At 40.9% G+C, this 19,119-nt stretch overlaps 1 protein-coding gene across 1 annotated transcript in view; it reads left to right on the top strand.

Moving 5' to 3' along the window:
• LOC142487653 (putative acyl-CoA dehydrogenase 6) overlaps positions 1–19,119 on the top strand; it is a 217,649-nt gene that overhangs the window by 52,359 nt on the left and 146,171 nt on the right. The window contains exon 2 of the mRNA XM_075587331.1: positions 521–641. Within this exon, the coding sequence (XP_075443446.1) occupies positions 521–641 (121 nt within the window). The remainder of the gene's footprint in view (positions 1–520; positions 642–19,119) is intronic.

Raw genomic sequence — 19,119 nt, 5'->3', positions numbered from 1 at the left:
TGGAAAGATTAATAGCTTATGTTAGACATTATTCAAGAAAATTCTAAAAGGTCTGGGAAACCTGGAACCCTAGGGGGAATAGGTGAACTGTTTTGTCATGGTGGAAGGAGGGCTGTATTTTTTCTCTTTCAAAGTTTGCAATTCTTTGTGTTATCTGGAGTTGGGATTATATGGCGTTGTTGTATTTTTGGATTTTTGTACTTTTGGATTTTTGTTTCCTTTATGATACCGGTATTTAATTGGTGGTACCTATCACTCCTTTCTCCCCCCCCCCCCCACACCACCTTTTTCTACTTCTGTATCCCTTCCCTATGTTTTTCAAAAATACAAAACAATAAACAAATAAGTTACAAAAAAAATATTTGAATTAATTAAGCATAAAGACCGTAAATATGAATTTCATATTCATGGCATATCTGTAATTGCCATTTTATTTGGTAGAGAGTATAAAGATATTCAGAAATATAATCAATCTATTGAATTTAATGTAAACTCTCTTATGTCTGCTTTTCAAACTCAGATAATCGACAAGGAGATTAACCCTTTTGTAGACCAGTGGGAAGAAGCTGAACAGTTTCCAGCACACCAGATCTTCAAGATCCTTGGCAATGCTGGGATCTTAGGAGTGAATAAACCAACCGGTAAGGGATCATGAGAGTGACTGACTGTTTTTTCTAAAAATGGAATATCTTAACACAATTGTGTTTTTTTTTTTTAATAATGTTTCAACTCTTGATTCTACAGTACATGGAAATGTGAAGTCCCCATTTAGAGAAGGCAAAGAACGGCAAAGCCTTCCAAAATAAAAGTTTTTCCGTTTTTAATTCTGAAGCCTTTAATATAGCTTGACACTTACAGCTGCAACTTTTGAGAGGGTTTGAAGTTTGGAGAGGGCAGGACCTCATCAGCACAATCTTAGATGAATAACACTGCTTTTTAAAAAAAAATTTTTTAATAAAGGTTACAAAGGCATAAGTGTGTGTTAATACCCTGTATGTATTTAATACATTTTCAGTTTGTGTTCCTTTGTTTTAAGCACAGTAGAATTTCAATTTGAATCATCGTTGTCATTAATATATTTCTGTTTACAGCCAGACATCATGTACACATATAAGTGCAGCAGACTTATATTATAGTAGGTAATTTAGTGAGATGGTGATCCGGTTGATGAAGATTTTCTATTATATTGCTACTAAGGGACCTATGCTATAAGCGTCGATAAGCCTCTTATCGATCACTTGACGGCAACAATGCCTACTGCTATTCAGTAAGCCTCGATAAGTGGGCGATAAAGGCATGAATCACCAAAAATTTCAGCCGTCATAAAAAATAAAATAAACCACGATAAACCACTTATCGGCAGGTTCTGAAACTCGGGCAATTCTAGTAGCCGCGATTAGGTTATCGAGGCCTATCACGGCTCTAGAATGGTGAGTTTCTCCCAAAATCCTCACGCCACATTAGTTCAAAAGGATGTGACGTCACTTTAAGGGATGATGTCACATCCTTTTGAACTTACAGTATGTAACTTATCACATGGTATAACAACCAATGAGAGGGCCCCGTTATGGGGTGCCGGTATCTCCTATGCATTTAAATGTACCGCTTCATGTGACCGTGGGAATAAAATGCATTGGCGATACCGGCACCCTATAATGGGGCCTGTATCTCAGGAAGCAGGGAGGTCCCCGGACCTGAAATCAACGCGGTTCTCTTCCGGAGACCCACTACTCATCTATACTAGTATTACATTTTATATTTAAAACTTTTGATTGCTGGCAAGATATGCGCAGGGAGAGGGAGCTCTTTCTGTGCAGCTCTCTCTGCAGCTGAAAGAAATCGCCGGGTAAGACGTTTTCAGAGACACAAGCTTCACATTGGCCGTTTTGGGAATTTTGCTTTCACTGGTAATTGAGGCTTTCTGAATACCTTGATAGCAACGCTCAAAAAACAGGCGAATTAAATGGCCTTGCGAATTTTATTTTTATGAATGCATATAGCATGGGCCCCTAAGACTTTGTGATTGGAATTGCTTCTAATGAGTTTAGGTTAGATTCTCATTCTTTACACTGATTTCTGAGTTGAAATGTTCTAGCATATATTTTCCATAGAACTCATTGAGAAAGCGCTGATGCGCGAAACGCGTCTGAGCTGCACATATATTTTCCTCTGTCGCTGGATCAATAAAGGATATTTTTATTAACACCAGGTTCGTAGCCCTCTTTCACTTGTTCTCTTAGTGCTCCGCTTTTCCTCGTCTGGATTGTACTGCCTATTTTCCATAGTTGAAAACAAAAGAAAAACAGCGTAAAACCTCATAGTGTAGTATTAAAAATATATTGAATATGTGACAGCAGGTGAGTATCTCACGTACATCAAATTAGATCATAAAAGCATGGCATGTTAAGGACATGTTACCACATTGGCACATCAGCACTGCACCAGCACGCGACAGTCAGACCGATCGAAGAGGCAGGTCTTTCTCACAGGGAGCCGTCTCTGGAACCTCAGCTGGTGTATGTCTCGTCAGATAGGGAAGAGATGTTCACTTCAATCTGTAACAGCTCGGTTCCTCGCTGGATGCGTGTATCAGGCTCACGGCAGACCTCTGATGACGTCACCGAAGTTCCAGAGACGGCTCCCTGTGAGAGAGAGAGATCTGCCTCTTTGATCAGTCTGACTGTCGCGTGTTGGTGCAGTGCTGATGTGCCGCTGTGGTAACATGTCCTTAACATGCCATGCTTTTATGATCTAATTTGATGTACGTGAGATACTCACCTGCTGTAACATATTCAATATATTTTTAATACTACACTATGAGGTTTTGCGCTGTTTTTCTTTTGTTTTCATTTAGTGTTGTGGTTTGTGGAGCCAGTCCATGAAATACAGCAGCAGCAACCTCCCCGTTTACTACACTGAATAACAGGTTTTTTTATTTTAATGTTTGTAACACAGCACCTAATTGGTCTTAAATAGATTTCACATATTTTAGTAATTGCACAATAGAGCTGTTTATTTAATCACTCAAGCAATCACTATATCACTGTTCTGAGCGCGGTATCTTTCACCCTTTTTGTTGTCACCTATTTTCCATAGTTGCCTGAAAATGTAATGTATACATTTCACAGTGATGCATCCGTTCAAATAAGGTTGTAATGAATATACAGTACTGTATATATGTATTGCCAAACACTTCAACCTCACAAATCTAGTTAGATTCGACTGTCCAGCTGCTAGCAAATGTGAAAATGCTGACAGAGCTCGAAGAGCACAGGATTACAGAGGAAAGAGGATTACAGATACAGTAGAAAAATATTAGAAAGAGAAGGCTAAACAGACTTGCAAGCACACATCTCAAGAACCATTGTTTAACCCTTTAGGGTTAGTCTAGCATATTCAAGTTAGATTGGCCTGTTAAGGTAAGGGTTAGGCTGAACAAAGTCTGGTACTTACATTTTCACCAGGCCTGCGGCCAGTTTAATAAAGCTGAACAAGTGCCTTCTATACCTGCTCGCAACGTAACTAGCCTCCACCTTCTCCTTATTAATAAGGTTACATGTCGCGGAAGAAACTTTAATATGAAAGGTTTCGTAAAATGTAAGAACTGTGTGAGGTAAAGTGCCATGGAGCCATTATCGTTAAGGCAGCATTATTAAGGGTCAAAATGGCTTTTAGCCAGTCCGAAAAGGAATATGTTTCAGTTCTTATAGATCAGACGTGGCTGGAGAAGAGGAAATCATGGGATTAAAAGAGCTGTTTCCCCTCTGGGACCCATCCATTTTATAAATGGAAAGCAGGGGCTCGACGGCGCAGAACCATGTTAATTCTAACTCTACGTGTCACAGGTACTTCCTGGTTATTTAGATTCCCACATCAGGTCGAAGATTTAAACCTCCATTTTGTTTCCCCTGTTGGGGACGGTACCAGCGTTGCCTTTGTTAGTAAGTATCTTGGGAATCAAGAGTGTCCAAGAGATGAAAATAGTGCATTCCAGCTCTGTGGACCCTCTTCTTCCCATTTATTTACAAAAAGGGAACTGCTTATTTGGTTAGGGAAATCCATAAACAGTATTTTTTCGGGTTTGCAGCACTGAGGAGATGAAAAGCAGGCTGATTTCAAAGCATGCTGCAGTCTTCCTGGCTGCTTTCCTTGTATTTTATGGGGGCCATAGATGAAGTGAGGATGTGTAGGGAAAGAGGCAAATGACTTGTAGAAGCTTGGGCTAAACAATCTAAACTAAATTCAACAGTATGTATGCATGTGTATGGATGCATGTAGTCACCTCTGTGGTTGCAAGATGTATGTGGAGTAAACACGTGGAATCTTTAATCATCTCTAATCCTAAACTGATTTAATCCCCTAAAAGGATTTGGCTGGACTGGAACCCAAAAGGAGAAAATATTAACTGTATCAAATCCTCAGGAGATAACTTTGTTCTCAAAAATAGCAACAACCACAACAGTAATTGGAGGGTTAAACACTAGCTTTTTTTTTTTTTAAACAAAATATGGTATAACGCACCATTTATTACACATTTTACTTCACAATCAACAAGGGTCTCTATCAGAAAGAAATCCTTTTCCCTTTACAAAAGTTACCTCATTCCCTCTTTTTAAAAATATAGCCTTTTGTCTTACATGTGCTTTTACAGATTGTGAGTGCATGACCGTTCACTCTCTCTATTTCATCAGTACAAACGTACTTCTCCATGGTATAAGCCCCTGTTTGCTATTTAGCTTAGTTACATGCTTGAGGTGAATAAGAAACAACACAAAACTGGTCAATTGCTCATGCAGTATGTCTGGGTTCACAATACTTAAAACATAGTGAAATAAAAGGATTGTCAAGAATTAGTATAGTAACGCTTAGCTGCTTCTCAAATATATATACTGTATAGCTCACATGGGTCTAGATCCACAAAAGGGTAGCAAGCATTATTAGGCTTTAACTCCCATTCAATTGAAACGGATTTGTGCTCAAGTTTAGCACCCTTTTGTGGAGATGGTCCATTGTGTTTCCGTTCACTTCACCCAGGAGAAACTTTGTTCAGAGATCAACAACCAGAGTCCAGCGATAAGAGGTAATAAGAGCTAAGAGCATTATGGAACAGAGTTCAAATTATACTGTATAAGAGAAGAAATACAGAAGAGTCCAAACACAGCACACCCCTGCTAAGAATATAGCTATAATAAACAATGGTATGAAATTAGGGGCAGCTAATCCCTGGTTCTTCTTTGCACAAGAGCTAAATAAAGATAAAACAAAGCAAAACTGAAGGAATTACAGTATGCTCTCAAAAAGGTCACATTTTATTTTGATGGGAACTGAGCCTCTCAATAAATATCAGAGTTACAATATAAAAATGTAGGAAAAAATATTTAAATGCCTAGTTGAGACAAGCCCTCTGTCCCCCAGCAGCTCCTCCCCACAATATAGTCCATGACAATTACATATATTGTGCTATCTTTTGTTAGGCAGCCTGTAATGTTATCCAGAAAAATATTCCACTTAAAAAAAATCCCAATACACAGTCCATGTGCTTTCCCAGCCACAGAAAAAGGTAAAGTACCATAAAAAAATTGAAGTCCACTAAAACGAAATCCCTCACCTGTGGGTTGTTTAGAGTTGTGGTCCACAGGTATCGAAACAATATATGTCTCGGGATGAATAAACAGTTTTTTTTAATTGTCAATTTATAAAGCTCTGTTTGCAATAATAGGTACAGGCATACCCCGCATTAACATACGCAATGGGACCGGAGAATGTATGTAAAGTGAAAATGTACTTAAAGTGAAGCAATACCTTTTCCCCACTTATCGATGCATGTACTGTACTGCAAACATCATATACGTGCATAACTGATGTAAATAACACATTTGTAACAGGCTCTATAGTCTCCCCGCTTGCGCACAGCTTCGGTACAGGTAAGGAGCCGGTATTGCTGTTCAGGACGTGCTGACAGGCACATGCGCGAGCTGCCGTTTGCCTATTGGGCGATTATGTCCTTACTCGTGAGTGTCTTTAAACTGGGGTATGCCTGTAGTTGGTAATCGGTGAAGGCACCGCTGGTGTCGGGGTGACATTTCGGACACTCCCGGGGCTTCTTCGGCACCGTATAGGAGGCTCATCCTCCAGCTAACTTATAGGGGCTTTGTTGCCAAAATCACAAGTTCCATCTCCCATCTGGGAGTTATTTCCGGTTCGCTCTGTATGACAATGCATAGAGTACAATCTCGTCAGACATTGTGTTGTAGCACTTACGTCGGCTCTCAAGCTAAAGGCTGCATTACTCTGCCCTCTTAATAAAAAACCTTCACCTGCTCGGTTACAACTGCATCAATAACAATGTTCTCATATTATTTTAAAAAAGGATTGCTAGCAATGGCAGCAGATGTACTGTATTAATGAAAGAGTCTTAGGTCTTTAAACACAAGCCAATAGAATAAAAATATAGAACAATACAGGGAATCCCTGACAGTACGTTACAGAGGACCATAAGGTAAAAAAAAAATATAGAAAAGGGTTGTTGGGAAGAATCTACACCCTGAAAAAATTCAACCAAAATGATTCAAAAAGGAGAAAGTGGTGTCAGTGGACCCTGCACTAGGCCTGAATAGAGGAGAATAGAGAGGTGAGAGGGTGGGAAGAGAGAGAGAGAGAGGTGAGGGGGTGGGAGGAGAAAGAGGTGAAGGGGTAGAAGGAGAGAGAGGTGAGGGGGGGAGAAGAGAGAGCGAGAGGTGAAGGGGTGGGAGGAGAGAGGTGACAGGGTGGGAGGACAGAAAGATGAGAGAGAGGTGAGGGTGGGGGAGGAGAGAAAGATGAGGGAGGAGGAGAGAGAGGTGAGGGTGGGGGAGAAGAGATGGGGGATTGAGAGAGAGAGGTGGATAAATGGTTGAAACCCGACCTTTCTTCTTTTGAGAAAAGAGACGTGGGGGGTAGGAGAGAGAGCTGAGGTGGGGAGGAGAGAGGTGAGGGTAGGAGAGAGAGGTGAGGTGAGCAGGAGAGAAGAGAGAGAGGTGAAGGGGTAGAAGGAGAGAGTGGTGAGGAGGGGAGAAGAGAGAGCGAGAGGTGAAGGGGTGGGAGGAGAGAGGTGGGAGGGTGGGAGGACAGAAAGATGAGGAGAGAGAGGTGAGGGTGGGGGAGGAGAGAAATATGATGGAGGAGGAGAGAGGTGAGGGTGGGGGAGAAGAGATGGGGGATTGAGAGAGAGAGGTGGATAAATGGTTGAAACCCAACCTTTTTTCTTTTGAAGTCGCCATGATCAAACATACCGGCAAAGCTGGGAACACAGACCAATATCTTCTTGTAATTCCCAGAGGAGGGGCTGTGCGAATAAAGCAATCCTCATTAGTTAAAGTTTGCCTTATCGAATGCTTCCTCCCACAATGGTTTGGTGAAAATTTAAAAAAAAAATCATAGTTCTTGATGATGTAATAATAAATCTCAGCTAAAGTCGCCTTCTTATCTGTTCCAGCATTAATTGCAGAAAATATTAAAAAACAATAACTACCGTTCGGTTTAGTGTAAGGACTTGACATGATGTTGAGTGTATGTCTATTCTGCAATTGTGCGAGTGTAACAATTCAGAATAGTGTACAAAACATTATGAAAATGACTACATTTGATAACATATTCAGCGTCTTCAGCAACCAAGGTCAGTTTACAATGAATCACTGTGGTAGACTCTGGTCTTTTATCTGGTTTTTAAGCACCGGCAAATTGACTACAGTACATAACTGTACTATCCACTGAATAGTGCAAAGGGAATTCATTTTTTGCCATCTGGCGGATACGTGAAGAACTTCACCCAAACAAATAAGAATCCAGTTAATTCAAAGAAATCAACAACGGTAAACACAGGTGTGATTGGCAGCGTTCACGGAAGAATAACAAGTGAATCACGCGTGGAATACAGCAGACTTTACAAAAACGGCTCAGAGACGTGGTCGGATAATGGCCGCTGCATCTGTATGATCATTTTTTTTTATCTTACTACCATCAGGTAGTTATCAGAAGAACTTTAATTTTGATCAGTATAGACAGATGTCTAAAGGTTAAATTTTCTACTCTATTTGTCTAAATCCTGCAGCTGTACTGAAAAGCCAATACTATGTAAATAACCCAAAAGTTAAAAAAAGACTCATTGTGGCTTTGTAAAAATGTATATTAGTTTAGGGAACGCACAGATTCAAAGAGTCTTAATATCCTAAATTATTTGGGAGCTGAAACCTTGTACCAACCTTCATGCAATGGAAACAGCAAAAATACTACGGAACTTTCAACTGGCACAATGAAATGTGCCCTCAAAGAAATAAGAGAATCTGTATCATTACAGAAAGAATTAATGAAAGCCTATAAATTCTTGCAAAGTGCACATTCACTTCATGGAACTGGCAAAGACATGGGTGGTATTCATCTAAGGAACCTCAAACAAATACAACATGTTTCATACCAAGAGAGGGGGTTGGGGGCGGAAAGGATATTGTTAATTTTTCAGTCTCTTTGAGCGATCATCCCACCTAAAAGGTTATGTAAGTGACGTTGTACTTTTGCATGGTCTTGTTGTTTCGTTTTAGCATGAAGACTCTATTAAAGAAGCTCATGAACTCATCTGTATATTGAATCAAGATACAGCGTTATCTGTTGTTTTATAATACCACATGATGAGAAATACTGGTGATCCAGTATTCCCAGTAACTTTGCTTTTACATGCAGACTTTCTTTGTAGACTTCTGGAGCAATTGGATGGGCTTAACATCACTTGCATTTCCATTGTCGCAGGCAGGGAATGGAGTAATATAAGACCCCTATAGAGACATTTTTCTAAAATTCTGCATGTCTTCTTCACGAAAGTGGGGGGGAGGAGGAGAAACATGCACAGCATCGGGCGTGAAACATGTTAGAGGATTGTTTTGGGATACTCAAGATCTAATGAAATTTGTTTTCGCTTCTGGAAGAATCAGCGGATAGTCCGACAGTTTCTAGTGATGCCTGTTCATTAGATATTTCAGAATATGTTCGACTAACTAACTACTCCATTCAAAGATAAGTAAGTTTTTTAGCCTACTTATTCAAAAGAACATTTTGTAGACTACTTTTATTCAGTAGTTTTGAAGGATTATAATCAACTTTGCTTATAAAATAACACTAAAAACTTTGCAAATAATATGTCACACAGGGAGAAAAAAGCAAAGATGGGATTGTCATATGTGAACCTGGGGGCAGAAATTACCATCAAGGTGGGGGAATTATCATCCAAAATAGAGAGGATTATTTGCTGGAAGCCTCTAGGATCTTAGAAGACAAAGACTCATATAGTAATTTACCTCATGATCCTACAGGTCATTATCAATCACTATTTATGGAACATCTGACTAGCCACAGCAATGGGTATCATTACAGAAAAAGAAAGAACATTTTTATTTATTAAAAATCCACGTATTCCCATTTTTTATCATTTACCCAAAGTGCACAAATCTCTCACTCAACCCCAGGTTGAACCAAAATTTCGGGAATTGACTTTGACTTCTAATTTATGACAGTTTATTGATTATTATTTACAGAAATATATTGTTCCTCTTAAATCACATATTAAAGACAGCTCACATGTATTGGAAACGGTCTCCCAGATAAAGTGGAATAGTGACCATCTTTGGGCCACTTTTAATGTACAATCATAATATACCTGCATTGAACATCAGAAAGATAATGAAGTGATCAAATTCTTTTTGGAACAAGACAATAAGTGTTCTCTGATCCAAAGAGAGTTTCCTATATTTAGCATTTTATTTTTTCTCACTTACAATTATTTTCTTTTTGACAAATCTTTTTAGTTACAAATCTCTGGAACAGCAATGGGGACCAGATTCGCCCCCAGTTATACTAACATATTCATGGGTTATTGGGAAGAACAGCATGTTTGGGCAAATAACACATTTGGGGTGAATCTGGTCCTATATGGCCATTTTATCGATGATATTAATATTATTCGGAAAGAAACGGAGAGCCTTTTACAAGATTTATTTATACACTTTAATAATAACTCTCTAGGTTTATTATTCTCTTAAGTTTAATCACCACTCAATTTTTTTAGATCTCACTTTGTCCAGTAATGATCTCTTACAGGATATTGAGTCTACGATTTATACTAAACTTGTTGCTGTTAAAAATTTAATATAGGCCTCCAGCAACCACCATCCTAGGTGGTTGCAGAACCTCCCCTTTAGTCTATTTTGCAGACTGTGTAGAAATTGTTCCTCTGAAGAAGCTTTTGACACAGCCAAATACTCAAACCTATATTTTTGGAAAAAATATATAAGGAAAGCAATATCATTGAATCCTTTAATAGAGCAAAAAATACTTCTAGAGAGATTAATGTTGGACAAATCTATAGGTAAATGTTTTCCCAAAAATATAAATTCTAATACATTGACTATCAATCATGAAATTTAAGTAAATGATTCCAACACCAAACTCTGTAATTGTCTTAAAAATCCCCTATTATTCATAACAAAATATAACCAATCTGCTACATCATTCAGGAAATACTTAATCGGCATTGGAATATTTTGTTCTGTGACCCCATCTTGAAGACACATATTCCTGCTCAGCCCAAGGTAGTTTATATGAAAGCTAGAAATCTAAAACATAGCTCCCAGTAAGCGAAATTCTTAGCACACAAACATGCAGATCTCAATTGGCTTCCCATGAAACCTATGGGCCACTACATACTGTATGCATCAAAGGCATTTGCAAAATATACCCTCAAAGCTTTTCTAACTTAAAAGAAGTTCTGACTAATATCCCGTGAGGAAGTTACTATGCAACGAAACGCATTGGGATGTACTTTCACACATTACATTAGATACAGAAGGCAAAGACGCTTCTCCAGGATTCCATCAGAGACACAGCTGGGAGTTTGCCGCAGAAGAGGATCTAAAAGACACTGCTACTATGTTTCTGATCTAGTGGCATATAATAAGGGCAATATCTTGTTATTTTTGCTTTGTGGTGAAGTTGTTGCAGTAGTCATATTAAACTATATGCCAAAGAAATTGAGATGAACAAATATTGGTATGCCCAACTAATCTATACCCGAGTATAGTAAGAAGCTGCTCTCTTTTTTTTTAAACAGCTTTGTAGAGGAAAAAGGTGCTTTTACCATTAACGTCCATCAAGTTCCCCTCAGCACTGATGCCTGGGGATCTAGAAGAAAATGCAGGACAAAGAAAGGAAACACGTTAGAGCTCATACGGTGAAATGCACAGTGAACTTACAATATATATGTGATGGAAAAACAATGGTCAACTATTTAACACCACTTATTAACAAGGGTAACAGTTGATGGTCTACATGCGCAGAGAATGAATGCCCAGGAAACTACTCTCTAGCTAATTGCATAATTCTTTGTTGTCACTCCCAAAATGGGTATCATGCCGCTTATGTTTTTATAATCAGAAAAATGCTCACATCCAAGTGTCACCAGTTCTTAGTTACATGCTATGGAAGAGTCGGCAAGATTAGTATTTTTTTTTTGTTACCTTTAGTTAAATGTAGAAGAAAGAGTTTAAAGTTTAGTTCAGAACACACATCATGGCCAAATCATAACTACTTAACAAGATTTTAAAGAATGTCATCTTCTTTTCCTATTTAACGGCCAGTGGATTGACCCAATAATTTTTGTCTACTTTTTGAACTATTACAACAATTTAAAAAAATCTTGCAAGTCTACTTGCCAAGGAAAACAATGGCACCGCCTGAGCAAGCCTTTCTTTCTGAGGCAAGTTTAATTAAATGAATTATATGAGCTGCACTTTGTTTTTCATTAACTACAAATACAACAAAAGCCCAGATCTCCAAACCTATGGTCGGCCAATGTTGATCAATAGAATGAAGCAGAATTGACTCCCATTAAAGGATCTTGAAGTACCGTGCCACTCTCAGACAGTGAAGAAAGGAAGAAGGCGTAAGGACAATATTGGTATGCACATTGTTTTTATAAGTCAGTGTATTAAGAAAAGGGAAACATTGTGGATATGGTGAAGAAAACATTGTATACTGCAGCATCTGCATGCCGTAGGCTGGCTTTTTTGTTTCTTTTTGCACTGTGTAAAAAAACAAGCCATTACATAGAACACAGGTGCCACACAATTAATTTGACTTGTGTACTGTGGCACAGACATGAGAAAGGTCTTAACCATTTGTGTTTGTATAGGGTATTGTATGCTAAGAATATGCATGGTTCCCCTTTTCCCATTACCATTCTAGTGTGTGGGTTTAGCCTATCCGTTTCTTCTCTCTGCAGTACAGACTTGGTTCTTCAAAATCCTTTGGTAAACCAGTGGGTGCTGAGTTCCAGGTTGTAAACATAAACAGAAATAAGTTTTCATGTGATGAGTAATATTGCATGGCATTGATACTGCACCGACACACTTTATTCGAGCAAATACCCGGTATGTACCTGGCAGAAACCTGGAATGCGCCGCTCCTCACCTCTAACAAGCCCCGTTGCGTTTGCCTTCCCAGCCACGGTTCATGCCTGGCTGACAGGCGGCTGATCTGTTAAATGATAACGAAAAGAATTTACTAGGCTGCAATGTTTCATTTGTCCACCAGATGGCATAAACTCATGAATTGTAATGCAGTATATATATATACAGTACTGTATATACACAGTATATATATATATATATATAACAACAACCCCTATAAGCCCTAACATACAGTACTGTACACATACAGTACTGTATATGCACATACATAAATGATACTACTGTATGGGCGGCGGGGGCAAGATGTGTTTGCAGCAGAGAGAGATCCGCTGCTCTCTCTCTGCGCAAACATCCGCACATTAAAAATTATTTGAAATACATTTTTATTGATAGTGTAGATGTGCAGGGGGTCTCCGGAGCTGAACCGCGTTGGTTTTAGGTCTGGGGACCCCGTGCCCCCCGAGATACAGGCCCCTTTAGGGGGTGCCGGTATCCCTCTGCTTGGTTTAAAGGTCCGATCACGTGATCGCGGCCTGTAAACCAAGCAGAGCAGAGGGATACCGGCACCCCCTAAAGGGGCCTGTATCTCGGGGGGCACGGGGTCCCCAGACCTGAAACCTGTGCGCTTCTGCTCTGGAGACCCCCTGCACATGTACAGTATCAATAAAACACATACAATATACAGTATAAATAAACACTCGTTCTTTACCTTAGCGGCTATGCGCTATGGTAAAGAAGCATCATTTCTGTATTTTAATAATATTGTACAGTGAGCAGGGGGTTCCCTGAGCCAGAAATTAATGCTCAGGGACCCCCCCTGCTCCTGCTCAATATTATTAAAAATACAGAAATGCTGCGTCATTACCATAGCGGATAGCCGCTAAGGCAATGAAGGGGTTAACCCACCGTGCCCGCTTTATTGTGTGTAGTGGGTGGGGATGGTGAGGGGGGGTATTTGGCCCTTGGTGGGAGTTTAGGACTTGCGGGGGGGTTGCGGGTGCACTTAACCCCTTCACGACCGTAGCAGTTAATACCGCTACGGTCATGAAGGGGTTAAGCCCTCCCGCTACCCCCCCGCAAGCCCTAAACAAGCACCGTTGGGGCTAATACCCCATTCACCCATCCCCACCCACTACCCACAATAAAAAAAATACACACACACAGCACAGCACAGCAGGCGCCAAAAAATAAATAAATAATTATAAATAAATAAATAAATAAACGACAATAAATACATTTGAAATACATTTTTATTGATAGTGTAGATGTGCAGGGGGTCTCCGGAGCTGAACCGCGTTGGTTTTAGGTCTGGGGACCCCGTGCCCCCCGAGATACAGGCCCCTTTAGGGGGTGCCGGTATCCCTCTGCTTGGTTTAAAGGTCCGATCACGTGATCGCGGCCTGTAAACCAAGCAGAGCAGAGGGATACCGGCACCCCCTAAAGGGGCCTGTATCTCGGGGGGCACGGGGTCCCCAGACCTGAAACCTGTGCGCTTCTGCTCTGGAGACCCCCTGCACATGTACAGTATCAATAAAACACATACAATATACAGTATAAATAAACACTCGTTCTTTACCTTAGCGGCTATGCGCTATGGTAAAGAAGCATCATTTCTGTATTTTAATAATATTGTACAGTGAGCAGGGGGTTCCCTGAGCCAGAAATTAATGCTCAGGGACCCCCCCTGCTCCTGCTCAATATTATTAAAAATACAGAAATGCTGCGTCATTACCATAGCGGATAGCCGCTAAGGCAATGAAGGGGTTAACCCACCGTGCCCGCTTTATTGTGTGTAGTGGGTGGGGATGGGTGAGGGGGGGTATTTGGCCCTTGGTGGGAGTTTAGGACTTGCGGGGGGGTTGCGGGTGCACTTAACCCCTTCACGACCGTAGCAGTTAATACCGCTACGGTCATGAAGGGGTTAAGCCCTCCCGCTACCCCCCCGCAAGCCCTAAACAAGCACCGTTGGGGCTAATACCCCATTCACCCATCCCCACCCACTACCCACAATAAAAAAAATACACACACACAGCACAGCACAGCAGGCGCCAAAAAATAAATAAATAATTATAAATAAATAAATAAACGACAATAAATACATTTGAAATACATTTTTATTGATAGTGTAGATGTGCAGGGGGTCTCCGGAGCTGAACCGCATTGGTTTTAGGTCTGGGGACCCCGTGCCCCCCGAGATACAGGCCCCTTTAGGGGGTGCCGGTATCCCTCTGCTTGGTTTAAAGGTCCGATCACGTGATCGCGGCCTGTAAACCAAGCAGAGCAGAGGGATACCGGCACCCCCTAAAGGGGCCTGTATCTCGGGGGGCACGGGGTCCCCAGACCTGAAACCTGTGCGCTTCTGCTCTGGAGACCCCCTGCACATGTACAGTATCAATAAAACACATACAATATACAGTATAATTAAACACTCGTTCTTTACCTTAGCGGCTATGCACTATGGTAAAGAAGCATCATTTCTGTATTTTAATAATATTGTACAGTGAGCAGGGGGTTCCCTGAGCCAGAAATTAATGCTCAGGGACCCCCCCTGCTCCTGCTCAATATTATTAAAAATACAGAAATGCTGCGTCATTACCATAGCGGATAGCCGCTAAGGCAATGAAGGGGTTAACCCACCGTGCCCGCTTTATTGTGTGTAGTGGGTGGGGATGGGTGAGGGGGGGTATTTGGCCCTTGGTGGGAGTTTAGGACTTGCGGGGGGGTTGCGGGTGCACTTAACCCCTTCACGACCGTAGCAGTTAATACCGCTACGGTCATGAAGGGGTTAAGCCCTCCCGCTACCCCCCCGCAAGCCCTAAACAAGCACCGTTGGGGCTAATACCCCATTCACCCATCCCCACCCACTACCCACAATAAAAAAAATACACACACACAGCACAGCACAGCAGGCGCCAAAAAATAAATAAATAAATATAAATAAATAAATAAATAAACGACAATAAATACATTTGAAATACATTTTTATTGATAGTGTAGATGTGCAGGGGGTCTCCGGAGCTGAACCGCGTTGGTTTTAGGTCTGGGGACCCCGTGCCCCCCGAGATACAGGCCCCTTTAGGGGGTGCCGGTATCCCTCTGCTTGGTTTAAAGGTCCGATCACGTGATCGCGGCCTGTAAACCAAGCAGAGCAGAGGGATACCGGCACCCCCTAAAGGGGCCTGTATCTCGGGGGGCACGGGGTCCCCAGACCTGAAACCTGTGCGCTTCTGCTCTGGAGACCCCCTGCACATGTACAGTATAAATAAAACACATACAATATACAGTATAAATAAACACTCGTTCTTTACCTTAGCGGCTATGCGCTATGGTAAAGAAGCATCATTTCTGTATTTTAATAATATTGTACAGTGAGCAGGGGGTTCCCTGAGCCAGAAATTAATGCTCAGGGACCCCCCCTGCTCCTGCTCAATATTATTAAAAATACAGAAATGCTGCTTCATTACCATAGCGGATAGCCGCTAAGGCAATGAAGGGGTTAACCCACCGTGCCCGCTTTATTGTGTGTAGTGGGGATGGGTGAGGGGGGTATTTGGCCCTTGGTGTGAGTTTAGGACTTGCGGGGGGGTTGCGGGTGCACTTAACCCCTTCACGACCGTAGCAGTTAATACCGCTACGGTCATGAAGGGGTTAAGCCCTCCCGCTACCCCCCGCAAGCCCTAAACAAGCACCGTTGGGGCTAATACCCCATTCACCCATCCCCACCCACTACCCACAATAAAAAAAATACACACACACACAGCAGCCCCACAATTAATAAATAAATCTAAATAAATAAATAAATACTGTACATGAAGAGAAATAAATATATACTGGATATATATACAGTATATATATAATAACAATCCCTATACATATACAGTATATACTTTGTATATATATATATACACTGTATATATATATATATATATATATATATACATATACATATACATATACATATATATATATATATATATATATATATATATATATATATATATATATATATATATATATATATATATATATATACAGTATACAGTATATATACACACATGATGAACCAATAGTACAAATACATGTAGAATGGTTATCAAAATCATACTGTCCTACAGATAACGCTTCTCTATACAGACAATAATAATAATCCATTTAATAATCCTAACTTATTTTACAATATAAAACATAACATTCCAATCCACACAGTACATTGCATTTACATTGTATAAATGATGCATAAAATCTATGCACCATATACATTCTGCAAATGAATGTTAACAATATACGTAATTGCAAGCTACAGTACTCTACCAGTAAATACAAACACTTCCAAACAATTCAACTATTTTAACCACTCAAGTATACAAAAATCAATATATACTGTAAGTACCAACCAGAAAACACAATTTAAAACCAAATCTAACCCTTACAATACCAAGGATTACATCTATCTAATTGTAAAAAACCTTATACATTATACACAGCATTGTTTAAAGCCCCCTCCCCCCTAATGTTTCTGTTAAGCAGATTACATTGAAGGGAGAGAGATGTAAAGGCCTAAAGCCCCCTCCCCCCTAATGTGTCTGTTAAACAGATTACATTGAAGGGAGAGAGATGTAAAGGCCTAAAGCCCCCTCCCCCCTAATGTTTCTGTTTAACAGATTACATTGAAGGGAGAGAGATGTAAAGGCCTAAAGCCCCCTCCCCCCTAATGTTTCTGTTTAACAGATTACATTGAAGGGAGAGAGATTTTACAGAAACACACATTAGGGGGGAGGGGGCTTTAAACAGATTACATTGAAGGGAGAGAGATGTTTCTGTTACCAGTAAATCTCCCTCCCTGCATTGCTAACTACCCTCACCCCCTGCAAAAAAGAGACAAAAATTAAAACATACAAAGTAATGTCCCCTAACCCCTTAATCACCATAGCGGTTATTAACCGCTACAGTCATGAAGGGGTTAACCCACCCTCACCCACCACTGGGGATGCCTACATACCCTCCCACACTAACCCCCCCCCACCCGTGAGGCCTAACCACCCAGTCAGTACCCACAAGGGAGGCCTACCCACATACCGTTGGGGAAACACCCCACCCCCACCCAAGTACCCACAATAAAAACAGTACAATGACCCACAATAAACAGCATTATATTTATTAAATACATTACCCACCCCCTGTGACCCCCCATAAATACAAGATTTATTCTTTTACATTCAGGGTCCATAACGCAGCCCCACGCTAGTCCCCGGTGGGCTGGCAGGGCACCTGGACAGACCTACAGTTTACCAGCAGCATTCCACAGGTTCTGGAGGCCTGCTGGTGGATCCTGCCAGCACCATGGCACCCAGGTGGTCTCCTTGGGTCACCGTGAGCCACAATTGGGTCCCCACGGTAGGCCCAAGGATGTCTGGGAGCCCCGGGTCAAACCCACAGGTGTCTGCGGGGCCTCGGGTGGTTCCCATGGGGGTCTGGGGAACTCACGGGTGCTCACTACGGGTCCGCGGTGCCCCCACAGAAGTGGGACCACACATCATCATCCCCGCACCTACGGGTCGGAGGTGCCCCCACAGAAGTGGGACCACACATCGTCATGCCCGCAGACTACGGGTCAGAGGTGCCCCCACAGAAGTGGGACCACACATCGTCATCCCCGCATGTGTCACCCGTGGAACCACCAGCCTGCTACCCTTTAGGATACCCGAGGATACCCACAGGTGGTCTCCATAGGCCCCACGCAAAACCACGGAATCAAACCCTGAATGTAAAAAAAATAAACCTGGCCTATACATTCAATACATACACCCTCCCCCCCAACACCTACAGTACAATAATGTGCAAAATAACTATTATCCAGATATGGATAATAGATTAATTGCCCATTATTAAAAACATTAACTAGCATATACAAATAAATAAAGTACTACTGACCTCATCAATACGAAGTGTCCGATGCCAGCGCCGTCCTTCTCTTGCCCACACAATACATAGCCAAAACCAAGGCCATACATTGCAAGTACGTTCAGATATCAATTAACCCCTTAAACACCTTATCGGATAATAACCGCAAAGGTAATTAAGGGGTTAAGCCACACAGGCCCGATACCCACCCTTCACCCATGAATTTGTACTGTGGCTTCATCATGCAACTATATATATATACTGTATATATATATACACAGAGAGACAAAGAGAGAGAGAGAGAGAGAGAGAGAGAGAGAGAGAGAGAGAGATATACAGTATATATGTATATATATATATATATATATATATATATATATATACACACACGTTATATACACACCCATGATAAACCAATATACAGTACAAATAAATGTAGAAGGGTTATCAAAAGCACTGTCCTACAACCAAACTCTTCTCCATACATACACACTAAATTAAAATCAATTTCCTTTAATATTCATAACTGATCTCTCAATCTACTGTAAATCATCACTAAACCTCTGAAAAGCCATTTAAACAACTTACATTCCAATATAAATGATGCCTAAATATCTATGCACCATATACATTCTGCAAATTAATCAACCAAGTAAACAAAACTAAATTAGTAATCATTATTTACATCCCTAAACAATTCACACTAGATAAGGAACAATAAAACCAT

This window comes from Ascaphus truei, chromosome 2 (assembly GCF_040206685.1).
Source record: "Ascaphus truei isolate aAscTru1 chromosome 2, aAscTru1.hap1, whole genome shotgun sequence".
NCBI classification, from domain to species: Eukaryota; Metazoa; Chordata; class Amphibia; order Anura; family Ascaphidae; genus Ascaphus; species Ascaphus truei.
Note: the sequence above shows the minus strand (reverse complement) of the source record. Positions and strands in the feature narration are given on the sequence as shown.